Here is a 12,351-nt window from a genome sequence, read left to right as displayed (position 1 = left end):
AACACAAGAAATTCCATCTGAAAACAAGAAAACATTCTTTTGCTTTGGGAGCCATGGGAATAGGTTGCCCAGAGAAGTTGTGGAGTCTCCATCCTTAGAGATTTTTAAAAGCCATCTGGACACAGCCCTGGGCAAGCAGCTGTAGGTGGCCCTGCTTGAGCAGGGGTGTTGGACCAGATGGCCTCCAGAGGTGCCTTCCAACCTCAGCCATGCTGTGATTTTGTGAGGCAAGAGCTGTGGATTCCACAAAATGCCAGTGCCTCTTGCAGCTCACAGCAGAGCCCTGTCTTTTGGCTTCCTTGGGAGCAGAGTGCCACTGCTTTCAGGGGCTGAGTGACGTGGCATGTTCTCTAGCTGCAGCCTACCCTTATGGCCCGTCTTGCATCATTTTTCCTGTCACACCAGGGACTCCCTTCCCCTTTTCTCTCTGTCTTGTGAACAGCTACACACAGCAAATACCAAAAAAATATCAAAAAAGATGCTTGTGCACTGTTTTCCAACCAGCCACTTTCAGAGCGGCATCACATCATTGTAACTCCCTCTCCTTCTTACTGACAGCTGCTGCTATGTGGCAGTGTAACTTATTTTCCTGACAGAGTTGTTCCCAAAATCTAGCCTGCAGTCTCCTACAACATCACTAACAGAGATACTGCCTGTCAGTTTCTTTCCTTCCCACTTAGAGATGTCATGTCATTCACACACAACTGCAGTGCCATGAAACAGTATAAAAGTATGTACAATACCTGCAGTGCCTGAGTGTTTTAAAGGGAGACAATGGACAGTGTGGTGGTCATGCAGAAAAGTGTTTTATTGTAGTGAAGTTACACAGGAGAAAAACAAAAGTCTGCCTGCTCCTGGTTCAAGGCTTTACTGAGCCATAAAGGTAAGTGCTAACCAAAACAAGTTCCTACATGTAAAAACACATTGCACTTCTAGTCATTTTACAAGGTTAAAAGGACAATACCTGGAAATGTTTTTCTTTCTTTCTTTCTTTCTTTCTTTCTTTCTTTTTCATTTTACAAATAAAGTGTAATTTTGACTAGTTAAAGCTGGAATCTAGAATGTTTCCTTACAAGATTTCTTTCTTCTTCTTTTTTCATGTAAGAGCAAAACCGAAGATGTTCTCTCTGTCTGATTAGCTGTTGAGTTCACTTCAACTAAAGGCACCTCAGACCACATGAGGCTTACTTGATACATGCCCGTAACGACCCTGTAGGGCTTCGGTGGCTCTAAACCCAGGCTCAGTACACAATACTAATGCTGGTTAGTGGTCAGATCGTTCTCATGACCAGCAAGCAGGAGGAAGGAATGGTGGCAGGTACAAAGGGCTTTAGGGAAGAGTGCAGAAATGGCCTTGATGACAGAAGAGCTCTTCCCCTGCTGGGGTAACTGCCAACCCACTTCTTAATGCAGAAAATCAGCAAAGCACTGTATCAGCCTGACAAACACACACGGCATAGAGCCTGTGACCATACAGAGAAGAAAAGGAAGGTGGGGCAGGTTTTGGACCTGCCTACCTTTTAATTGTCCTTTTATGGATACAAATACACTGCTGTTTATCAACTATGGACTAGTTTTCAAACACAAAAGGTTATGTACAGCATATTTACTCATATTTTTACATAATAATACACACAGGTCTCCCCCCACCCCACCTTGTACGGTGGATGAATGTGACATGTCAAACCGACAAACAGTTCAGAAGAGCCTCCAAGAAAAAAAAAAAAGTTCATATGGAGCTAGCTTATTCTTGGTCCCTTGAAAGTAAAATCTTACAAAGGATGAGCAAGATATCTGTTTTTACAATATTTACTCTGCACAGTGCAAAGAGGGGGGATAGGCTCTTTAAACATAGGATTCCTTAGCATACTGGATCTGGTCTACCTCAAAAATTGGCTGGCTGCACCTCCGAGCAACATACTCATGTTTGTTCTTTTGGCAGGATTCAGACATAGCTCTCAGTCGGTACACTCCAGGGGTCACAGGTAAACTCACACGGGAGTTTATTCCAACAGTAACACTGAGAGTTTCAGTTTCTCCATCAGAATCCTTCACTGCAGGAACTCTCTCACTGGGTAGATCCCCTGGAGCTGCACAGGCTGTGCCCTGAGCACAGCTGCTGCACGGGTCAGGCAGCAAAGCGTCCTGGTTTGAAACCTTTAACCTCATAGTTTGAACCGTGAGATTGCAGGAGGGAACATGAGTGGCCAGGCAGTTTCTAGTAGCTTCTTCGTAAGAGGGTGGTCTTCCAGGATTCCTCTGGTCTACCTCTCTGAAGACCTCATCAGCTGACCTGAAACGTGGCCTTTGCTGATATGGCACAGGCAATGGTTTGTCATCCTCAGGGCTGTTTTCCTGGACAATTCTGCAAGAGAATTGATCTTTCTTTGTGAAACTGTCTCTCTGGAAGCCTGTGTTTTTTCCAGGTCCCCAGCTCAGGGGGTTTGTTAGTGTTTTCCTGTGGTTTGCAAAAGAGAATGACATGGAGTGCTTTTTGATCTCTCGCCGAGGTGTGCTGCAGTCTTCATTGGGCTTGGTGCAAAAGGACTGAGGCCTATTTAAAAAAGTTTTTTTGGGACTAGAGGGTGAAACTACTGGGGAACTGGTGAAGACTGAGCCATCAGAGCTCTCCAGGGAGCAACTGGAGGATGTTTTGGGTAGAGAGTCTGTTGATAATTGGGAAGGTAAGATTGCAAGCTGTTTTTCCAGTGCCGCATTCTCCAATCCTTGTTGTTTCTGCTGTACTGGAAAATTGTCCTCACTTTTGTTTAGTTTCTGTTTCCTTATCCTGCTTTCAAAGCGGTTCTGAAAGGACAGGTCTGGCTCTGAGTACCTCCTGTCCATCGTGCTGATGTCATTTTTACAGCTAGTCAGTGAACTGGCAGACATGCATGTTGGATATCTTCTGCTCACACCAGTGCTTCTCCCTTTGGGATGTCCCACCTCACAGGTACAGGAGCTGCATTCAGCTTCAGGATCTGGGCTGTCATAGGCGGAATCATTCTGATGAGCAGCACATAGGTGTTCTGTGGGGACAAAGCAGCTGTTAGTTTTTACTGAGAATAAAAGGGAACTATTGGTAAAATATAAATAAAATATAAAATATTCATGTGGAAGTGCAGAACAAGTGTCTTTAAGCCTCTGCAACACTCTGTGTTTCCACAGACGTATTCCCACATAAAATTAAAGAATTAGGAGCAGCAGCACCAGTCTGTCATAATCCCCAGTCCGTTCTCTTACCTGTGGAGCTGTCTGTGTGCTCCGCTGACTCCTCAGTCAAGGCACTGGCAGGCCAGGCAATGTCCTCCCCAAATATTTCTGAGCAGTTGTCTATGAGGAACTCCACCAACACTGTCACCTGCACACAGAAAATCATAATTCAGTCAAAGGTGCTGAAAACATATTGCACGGTTTTTCCTGTTCCTGCCTAATGTAAGATGAAAGGCAGCACAGAGAAGGATGGTCAAAAATCCTTGCCTAGTAAGAGACCGAGTCCACACTACAGTGTGAGGCCTGACACTGCACCCAGCCTGGCCCGTCCCAATACAAGCTGAAGGCCATCAGCCAGGGCACGTGAGTGGCAATGCCTGCAGGGTGCCCTGTGCTCTCTGGGTGCGAGGTGCCCAGGAGCTGTGGTGCAGCACAGGGGGCTGCAGGGCACCCTCTGCTTGTGCTCAGAGGAGGGGAAGCCTGGCCTGTCATGCCGCAGGCACCTGGGGCACCCCCACCTCTCAGCGGTGCGGTTTTGTGTGGCTTTGGCACTGGCAGCGGGATCCCTGTGCAGGGCTCGGGTCTGTCCCAGCGTACCTTGTCGTTCATCTCCTTCTGCACCTCCAGCGGCAGCGTGCTGTCCGTCCCCGGGCCCAGCATGTTCGGGCCAACGCAGATGGCGAGGTTGTTGGAGTCCATCCTGCTGCTGGCGGCGTTCTGGCTGATGCGGTGCAGCACGGAGAGCAAGTGCTTGAGCAAGACGAGGTTTGGTCTGGGCAGTTTGTCGGCCACCCTAAGTGAGCACAAATACAAAGGGATGTTAATCGGTGGTGCGGGGGCCGCTACTTCTTGGTTTGAGCAAGTCTCAGTTAAACTCAGGCAGACGACGCTTCCTCCAGAAAGAGGAAGGCATGCGCTTCTTCCACTGCTGAGCAGAGGCACCATTCAGAAATCCCCAGCGGCAGCTGCGTGCGGTTAATTACAAGGTCTCGCACTGCACGGTCTCGCACTGCACGGTCCCGACCGAAGGGCAGCGTCACAGCGTCCGTGCTGCTGAGCAGCTGAGGTGGCGTCAGGAGGTGTCACCAGAGGCTTCCTGACAGCACGTGAAAGGCCTGCGGTCGTGCCACGGCTCTCACAGCCCTCTGGCCAGCCTCCACCTCAGCTCTGTCTGAGGAGCACTACACGGAGGTGGCCCCATGTGCCGACCTCGTGGCCCTCATGGTGGCCACACCTGTCCCTCCTGCTGGGCCTCTCGATCCCTAGGGTGAGCCCTAACGCCTTCAGGAGGTGCTGCTGCGAGAGGAGCGCCTCCCTGTGCCACTTGGCCTCTGAGCCAGCCCCACAGGGCAGCTGAGCAGCCCCACAGGATTTTAAATGAGGCTTGATTCCCAGAGGAGGATGGTCACAAAACATGTTGGTTACAACACTTACTCTCTCAATTCTTCAATTTTTTCCTCCTTGCTTGGCTTCTCCAGTGCTAGCATCCACTTCTCATACAGGTCGGCTGACAGGAGCTTGGAGGGAATGTTTCGGAGGAAGTCCTGCAAGGCCAAGAGATACAGATGAAGCTTTGGACATTTTCCCCTGTGTACACAGACAGCATCACCACAACTTGGGCTCCCTAGGAGCAGGAGCTGTCTGCTCCCTAAGGTGACCATCAGCACTGGGGAGCAGCGGGCTTCATGAGTACATGCTGAGTACACTTGCATTGGTACACTAAGAGGTCCTGGATCTTTTCTGCTTTTTGTTCACCCCTAAATCTGACTATTCCTTGCTGAGGAGAAGAATGAAACTAGTTTCCTGTGGGTGTACAGGAAATCAGTGGCAGAAGTGGAGCTGAAAAGCCAGTAGAAAAGGGAAATGCCGAACTTTCCCATGTCTGAAACTTTTCATTTGATTTCACTCTGTTTTTTACCCTGGAGCCCCACCTAAGCCAAATTGCAACACTAAACTGTGCCTGTGCAGATTAGCTATGTTACCCACAGCAGAAAGTCAGAGCAACTCACCTTCAAGACCACTGCCAGCAGATGCACAGTTTTGCTTTTCAAATCAACATTCTCGCCTTTGTTTAGGTCCTCCTTCAACTCCTTTCGTGCTTTCTCATTGGCAGCTTTTCTGAATATCCCTTCAGTGGAAGGTCCTTTCATATACAAAATAGTGAGGAGATCCTGCAGGAGAAAAAACAGGCAGGGATGGGAGAACTGTTACTGTGAATGAAGAAAGGTCCTTTGGCAGGTGAACACTCCTTTAGAAGTAGAAGAAAAAAATTGATTGAAGGTACATTTCGCTTTTACACAGGTCAACATCTAGTTCTATCTCCAAGCTGATTATACTGGTAATAAACTGTTTTCCCCCTTATCCATACTTCTTTTGTACCAGTGAACTCCACTAACCTCAGTGGAGCCATCCCTGTTTCCTTCCAGAAGGAAACAAGAGGTGACTTAAACCTGGGCTCAAATTCCCCCCCTCCCAAGCCAGGCTGAATGCCTAGCAAATATTGCTTAGAAGAGGAAAAAGCATGGAAAACTGGAAAAACCATCTCAGTGGGAGAACTATCACAAGATCATTTTTTAACTAGAAGATAGTTTGTAGTTATTTATCAGTGGCAGTCCATAGCTGAACAAGTTTTGGGGAAAATATAGAAATCTCTGTATGTTTACAGTGCTGAGAGATTCATTTACATGACTTCTGTAAAATCACAGATGTTTATACCAAGCAGCATATCTGCTTCTCCAATTCCTGGTCCTGAGTTGTCTCCACTCAAAGTTACTTCCAGTGAAAGTTGCACGGGGTGGACAAAACCCACAGACCTAACTCTTTCTACATCTGGGATGGGCCATGAGCTTCCCAGAAGTGTGTATGGAGGGGAAACACCAAAATCACTCATCTCCTGAGCACTGCAGCACAAGTGCTGGGGATCCCTCATCCCACTGAAAGCCAGAAGTATGATAAATGTACCGCCAGGATTGCCTACCTGGACTGGCTGGGGCAGCGTGTCATCTTCCCCACAAATAATTGCCAGAGGCTGGCCAAACAGAGCAATCTTGAGGCCAGAGTCCAGCTGCCCTGGGGAATCCCCACTGGCAGAAGTTCGTCTCAGAGCAAACGGCCACGATATCACCTTCTTTCTTTTCTTCATTCCATCTGCTGCAAGCAAAACAAACAAAAAAAACCATGTTTTTCTGGGGAAAAAAAAAAAAAAAAACAAAAACACAAAACAAAACAAAAAAACAACAACACGGAACTATGCAATTGTGCTGCCTTTCATCTGTGTGCAGCGCTGTGTGGTGCAGAATGAAAAGCAGAGATGTATGTCGAAACAGCAACTCAAATTAAACCAAAAGAAAACCAAGTTGTTGCTAAGGAAACCACTGCTGAAACTGTGGGGCTGTGACCGTCCCTCCAAGGACACCACCTTTCCTGTTGGTTTTTTGCTGATTTTTTTTTTCTTTTTTGTTCTCTAGTCACTATTTCCTCTTAGAGAACGGGGACACAAAAGGCACAGCAATAACAGCAAATATTTGATGTTTATAGAGATTTTTGATAGTGCAGAGGTTTCTGTGATAACTATCTAAGGCAGATATGTCACTTGGGCAGCTTGCAATGGCAACAATTCTCACTATGCAGACATGACCATGCTCAGTCTAAGGGCATGGCTGGAACTCGGGACTCGTGCTTTTCAGCCTTTTCCACAGGCTGCAATGGCAACACGTGGCTCCTGCTCTGCCAGCTCCAGAGTCGCAGTGCTGCTATGAGAGTTGTCCTGACAGAGCTTGCCCCCTGCCAGTCTGCCACTGGATAGTGATACTTGCTCCAGATCATCACTGTTGGGCCTCATTGGCTTCAGGGTCACAAATCTCATAGCATGGGTTTTGCATCTGCACCTTAAAGAGGAGGGCATGCTAGGACTTTGGAGATGATGGTTGTATTGGTAAGAGCTGTGCTTTTTCCCTATCAGTAGAATCCTTTTGCTAGAAAGTTTTCTAAAAGCATTGCCCTCTGCAAATTTACTCTAAAGGACTTCTCTTCTACTCCAAAATGAAATTATACAAATTCTCAGGACTTGTATTTGTGGCTTAGCACGAGTCCTTGATAGTCGAGGGTTAAAGGCTGTGAGAAAGTAACCCAATGTTAGGGTCATGTAAAACCCTTGCTTCTGACTCTCCTGAGAAATGGTGTGGCATGCAAGCCTGTTCCAGACCCGCCCTGCTAATGGTCTCCTCCAGATTGTTTTGCAGGTGCTGAGGTTTTGCAGGGTGAGAGAAAACAAGCGCAGGCAGTCTGTTGCTGCTGCCGGCGGGGTTTATTTGCTCTGGAGCGTAACCGCTGGTAGCGGCCCTCACTGGCAGGCCCACGCCCCAGCGGCGATGCTCGTGGCAGAAAGCAGCACGTTTCCTTTCTGTTGCTGCCCAACACAATCAGACTTTGCTCTGAGGAGCACGGAATAGGAACAGGCTGGCACCCAGCACTGCCATCTGCCACGGTACATAAGGGAGAGAGGTCGCCCGCACGCGGCGGCACGCGGGGGCTGAGCCGCCCCCTGTACGGTGCTGAGCTTGAGCTGTGCCGGGGGAGGTGGAGCGGGCAGTTCTGCAGGAGCACCAGCTTGCAAGCGTTTTGTACAAGAAAGCAGTTCCTCTGTTTTTAAAACTCACCAGCCAGGTGGCAAAGTCCATCCTCGGGGTCTGCTGGTCCCAACAGGGGGCATTTCTTGGCATCAGCCTGCAAGAAGCGCACCGGGGTTACGCGAGGGCCATGAGCGAGCTGCTACAGCCACACAGAAAAACATGAGAGGCTCCAGGGAGCGACCAGAGCAAGCCAGACACCTGCTGAACGACCCCTGCGCCCAGCTGTGCCACTGCCTCACTGCCCAACCGTGGTGGTGGTGGCAAGGGCTTATGCTGCAGCCAGCCCCCCCCCCGACCTGCCCAGCCACTCACAACCCCAGCGCTCCTTTAGGCTGCTGTTTGACCCACAAAAGCTGGAAACAAGCTGGACAGCCCACCCTTCTCCATCCTCCTCCTGCTGCTGGACATTTCCTCCCCAACTTCTCCAGTGAGGAGGGGGCTGCTGCCTCACTGGCTTCAGAGCCTGCTAGGATCCTGCCCAAAACTGCCCGGGAGCCTGGGGCTCTTCTGCACACATCCACCTTCGAAGGGCTCTGCCTGCTCTCCTCCCTGCCCTGTACCCACTGCGCTCCCCCAGGGGCCACCCCTTTGGAGGAGACCTGGGGTCTGGAGAGGCTGCTTACCTCTGACGGGCACTCGATCAAACTCTCCATGTTGCCAGCATTTAGTGTCTTTGACTAGGCAAGAAAACAAAGACCGTGCGTGAGTAATTTAATGCTACAGTTTAGAATCAGGGCTTTTCAAAGTCACTCTGTTGACAGAGCCGAAAAAAATAAAGACACTCACTGTATTACAGCTGCTTAACACTTTCATTAGGAGTTTAATCGGGGGATCTCTGGATGCTCTGGTTTCCTTAGGTCCTTTTGTTTGCCTGTTTATTGAAAAAGAAGTGGACACAGAGCTTTGTAAAACTGCACCCTTCTTTTTTTTTTTTTTTTTTCCCTGCAATCCAGGCTGGCAATTCAGTATGATCCCAAACTAGCAAGATATCCCACCCAAGTCAGTCATAAACCAGCGCTCGCTGGAAGCCTGTCTTTGTAAGGCAGCCAGTCCTGTGCTCTGTGCGCCTCTTGATAAAATCAAAAAAAAAAAAAAAAAAAAAAAAAAAAGTGACTTTCCATTTTTAATCCATGCAAAAAAAAACGATCAGGCAGTGACAGCTGCCTGAGGTTGTTGCTAACGTGCCAGCACAAGGCTGAGCAAGCCAGGCAGCTCTGCCTACGAGCTGCACTTTGTGGTGGGTGCCTCTGCCCGACCCCTATTTGTGTGTGTGTCTCTGTACAGCTGCTTCTGGAGCACCCCACTGGCTACACCCCGACACCACGCGTTTATCCCCAGGCTTTACTTACCCAAGGAGCGAGTCCTGCCAGAGCTCCTTCACCTCCCACAAACTGCTGAGGAAAGGAGAGGCAGCATCACTCCCCACTGCTACTAATCCCTTGGACAGACGGAGGCGACTAAACAGTTCTACCCCACGTGTGCTGCCTTATATAGCGCACGACAGCAGGTGGAAATTCACAGGCAGGAAGCAGCATCATGGGGCAGGACTGAGATTCTGTGAAATTTCTGCCTTCCTCTTTCCTTTTAGAGGAGCTACTCTTTTTTTTTTTTCCTTAAAGAAGACGAAGAGAAAAAAAAAAAAAAAAAAAAAAAAAAAGACAAGCTTGTAGCTGTTATGCATGGAAAAGATGAGACACTTGCCAGGTAAAGGTTCCATCTTGCATCACGACGGTGAGGTGGGATGTGCAGAGGGGGCTGCAGTGTGGGCAGCTGCTCACTGCTAAAGGGCAGCGGGTGCCGTCTGCTCTTTGAGTGCCCGGAGACCTGAGATTTGGTAGCATAAAGGCACGCCGACAAATCAACGTATGCTTAGAATATTTAAAAAGAAGGGGGGTGGAATAGCCAAGATTCGGAGAAATGTTTTTGTATATATATATATATATTTTTGCAAAACTAATGGCAACGGCTTAATGTCTGAAAGCAAATGTAGGCACACACTTTGCAAGTGCCAGCTAGTTCTTGAGTATCCAAGGACTGGACAGGCTGGAAATGGATTATCTGATAAAGTTATATTGGGTGGTGAGGTTTTCATTGCTGAAGATGAGTGAAGTTTAAAAAATAAACTGACTGAAAAGGAGAACACTCCAATTTTAAAATGCTACTCTATTTTTATAGAAGTGATGTTATGTAATAATACAGTAATGGATAACAGTATGTAATAAAAATTCTCAAATAAAATATTTCTTAGTTAGAACTGTGTGTATATATCCAAATAAAAAAGAGATTAATTCAGATGAAGAGTTCAAAAAAATCCAGGAGAAATCCACCTGTGCTCTCCCTGTACCTTTAAGGTCTGTTACTGACTCCCTCCAGCATGGGCACTTCACTTCCCTACTGCAGTTTAGCCATTAGGGACAGGGACATAATGACAGCAGGACTTACTTTACAGGGTTATCATGAAAACTCATGATTTGTAAAATGCAGGAGTGAGCTCTGATGATTCCCTGATACAGGCAAATTGTGATACAGTGTTCTGGGTACCAGTCTTTTTCTCTAATGAAGCAGAAGGGCTAGAGCTGGGCACCAAAGGGCTGGGAATGTTTCAGCAGTGGATTTAGCAGGGAAGGAGGCGTGTGGAACTGTGGTCTCTCTGCTGCTTCCTCCGGAGGATGCTCTGCTTCATATCTGCCGGGGCTGAGGCTGTGTCGTAGCCCGTTACGGCTACATCCGCTGCTGAATTCACCCTGCGAGCCACTCTTTGCATAACCACATCAGATCTGTCCCGTGGACTATTGGCCCAGGTACGTCTCTGTGAAGCAGACAGCTGGTCTCAGCTCGGTTCTGCTTGGCAGAAATCCAGAGTACAAAATTCACTTTTGGTTAGACAGAGATGCATCCAGAAGGGGAAAAGGAAAGCTACTCTGGTTTTGTGGAGGTGGTGGGGCTGACCTTTCAAGTCCTCTGGAGAGTCATAATTTCTGTGCTTCTGTAGGTACACAATTCTGTAGTCTTGTTTAGGGATAAAACTGAGTTAGATGAGTCAAAACCAATTACTCTACAGAACTGCGTATTTAATAGTGATTGTTTAGTTACTGCTGTAACTGATTTTTTGTTAATTAAGAGCCCCATTAGATGTTAAAGCACATATGTCATTTTCCTACTAAATTCCATGGGCTGATTTACATCCTTAGGAAAATATTGCCATCCTGCACAGGGTCCTCTTGAGCATTTCAAAGAGGCATAGAAAGGTTTCATAGACTTTTTCTGAGGCTTCGTGGCAGCTGCAGCACCCCTGCTGACAGTCCCGGCAGGACTTCTGCGACAAGGAGCATCTATTTTTCAGTACGTGTCTGGTAAGTGTGTGTCTGAATATTTCTGTCTGTTAAGCATCTAGGAGGGATAGGGGACCTCTGTCATTCAGTTCTGCTTTGCCCTCACTTCCAGCAGCACATACAGACCTATTTCTGAGCTCAGCCTGTTCCACGGTTAAGACACAGGGTTTGATCTGGAAAACGTGTGACTGGTGAAGAAAATGAGAGTTTAATGGGGGGTGATTAGCTGGGCCAGAAGCTCAGCTTACAAATAGGACACAGCTGTACACAGGGCATAATGCTCTGAATTTCCCAGGAGGAGAGCTACGGTAATGAGGGGTGTATTGATAGCACGTCCTAGACTGCCAGTTAGCACGCTCTGCTGTATCTCTGTCTAATTAGTTCCCATTTATTAACAATTTGGGGGATATAATGGCCATTGTACATGGAAGGCATGTGTATAGGCCTGCCTGTACATATGGAAATTGTTTGTTTGTTTTTCCACCCTCATGAATTCATTTATTTTTTATAACTCTTGTATGCCGTGTTTCACAAACATACAACTTGTGCCAGAAGGATTTTAAAGCAGATTATTTCATTGCAAACAAGCACAGCCCATCCGAACCGCAGGCATCCTGAAAAGCCATGGAGTAACGCTACGGAGCTGGAGCTGTCTGCGGGTGATGTTTTTCTCCCAAGCAATCCCTAAGTGAATGCACTCCCCTTCAAAGACACAGGCACATTGACATAAGTGTCAGGACGTGGGGCAGGGGGATTTACAGGGGTTTGAGGTACTGTCTGTGTATGAGCCAGGACATCAGACTGATGCTTCTGCTTCCCACCATGCTCAGGCAGCCCATTTTCCCTCCCAGGGCATGGCTGCTGTTGTGGCCCACTCCCAAGCACTTTGTCCAGCCAGCTTTTGGAGAGAGGGTTTATACATTACTCGGTGCCAACACAGACCAAATGGTGACTAAATCTTTCTAACTGCAATCAAACCAGACGTTTTCTCTCTCTGCAACAACCCCATGCAGTGGCTTCGTGAAAGAACCCAGCGCTGTAGCAATGAAAAGGCAGCATCAGCTGGGAGAAGGAAAGAATCAAGAGCTGGTGGTAAACAAAAGAACAAAGACACAACTAATCTGCTGCGGCTGGGAAATGTCTGTTTTTCTTCTCTTCTTATCAAACCACAAATGGGA

The 12,351-nt window shown here is 47.8% G+C and overlaps 1 protein-coding gene across 2 annotated transcripts; it reads right to left on the bottom strand.

Moving 5' to 3' along the window:
* Positions 1 to 790: 790 nt before the first annotated feature.
* On the bottom strand, positions 791 to 9,421 carry TAGAP (T cell activation RhoGTPase activating protein). Of its 2 annotated transcripts, none has more exons than XM_082755679.1 (10): positions 9,191 to 9,421; positions 8,628 to 8,712; positions 8,465 to 8,518; positions 7,869 to 7,935; positions 6,188 to 6,357; positions 5,220 to 5,381; positions 4,645 to 4,754; positions 3,808 to 4,003; positions 3,241 to 3,358; positions 791 to 3,026 (listed from the first exon to the last, which is right to left on the bottom strand). In XM_082755679.1, exons 2-10 carry the CDS (start codon positions 8,652 to 8,654, stop codon positions 1,846 to 1,848), a joined length of 2,085 nt encoding a protein of 694 aa, XP_082611805.1. In that variant the 5' UTR covers positions 8,655 to 8,712; positions 9,191 to 9,421; the 3' UTR covers positions 791 to 1,845. The 2 variants fall into 2 exon arrangements, with proteins under 2 accessions (XP_082611805.1, XP_082611804.1); XM_082755678.1 differs by having other exon boundaries at positions 6,188 to 6,360; positions 9,191 to 9,420.
* Positions 9,422 to 12,351: the final 2,930 nt, after the last annotated feature.

The sequence above is a fragment of the Aythya marila genome (genome assembly GCF_965140915.1).
Source record: "Aythya marila genome assembly, chromosome: 3".
In the NCBI taxonomy this organism is placed as follows: Eukaryota; Metazoa; Chordata; class Aves; order Anseriformes; family Anatidae; genus Aythya; species Aythya marila.
This window is presented reverse-complemented; position numbering and strand designations above follow the sequence as displayed.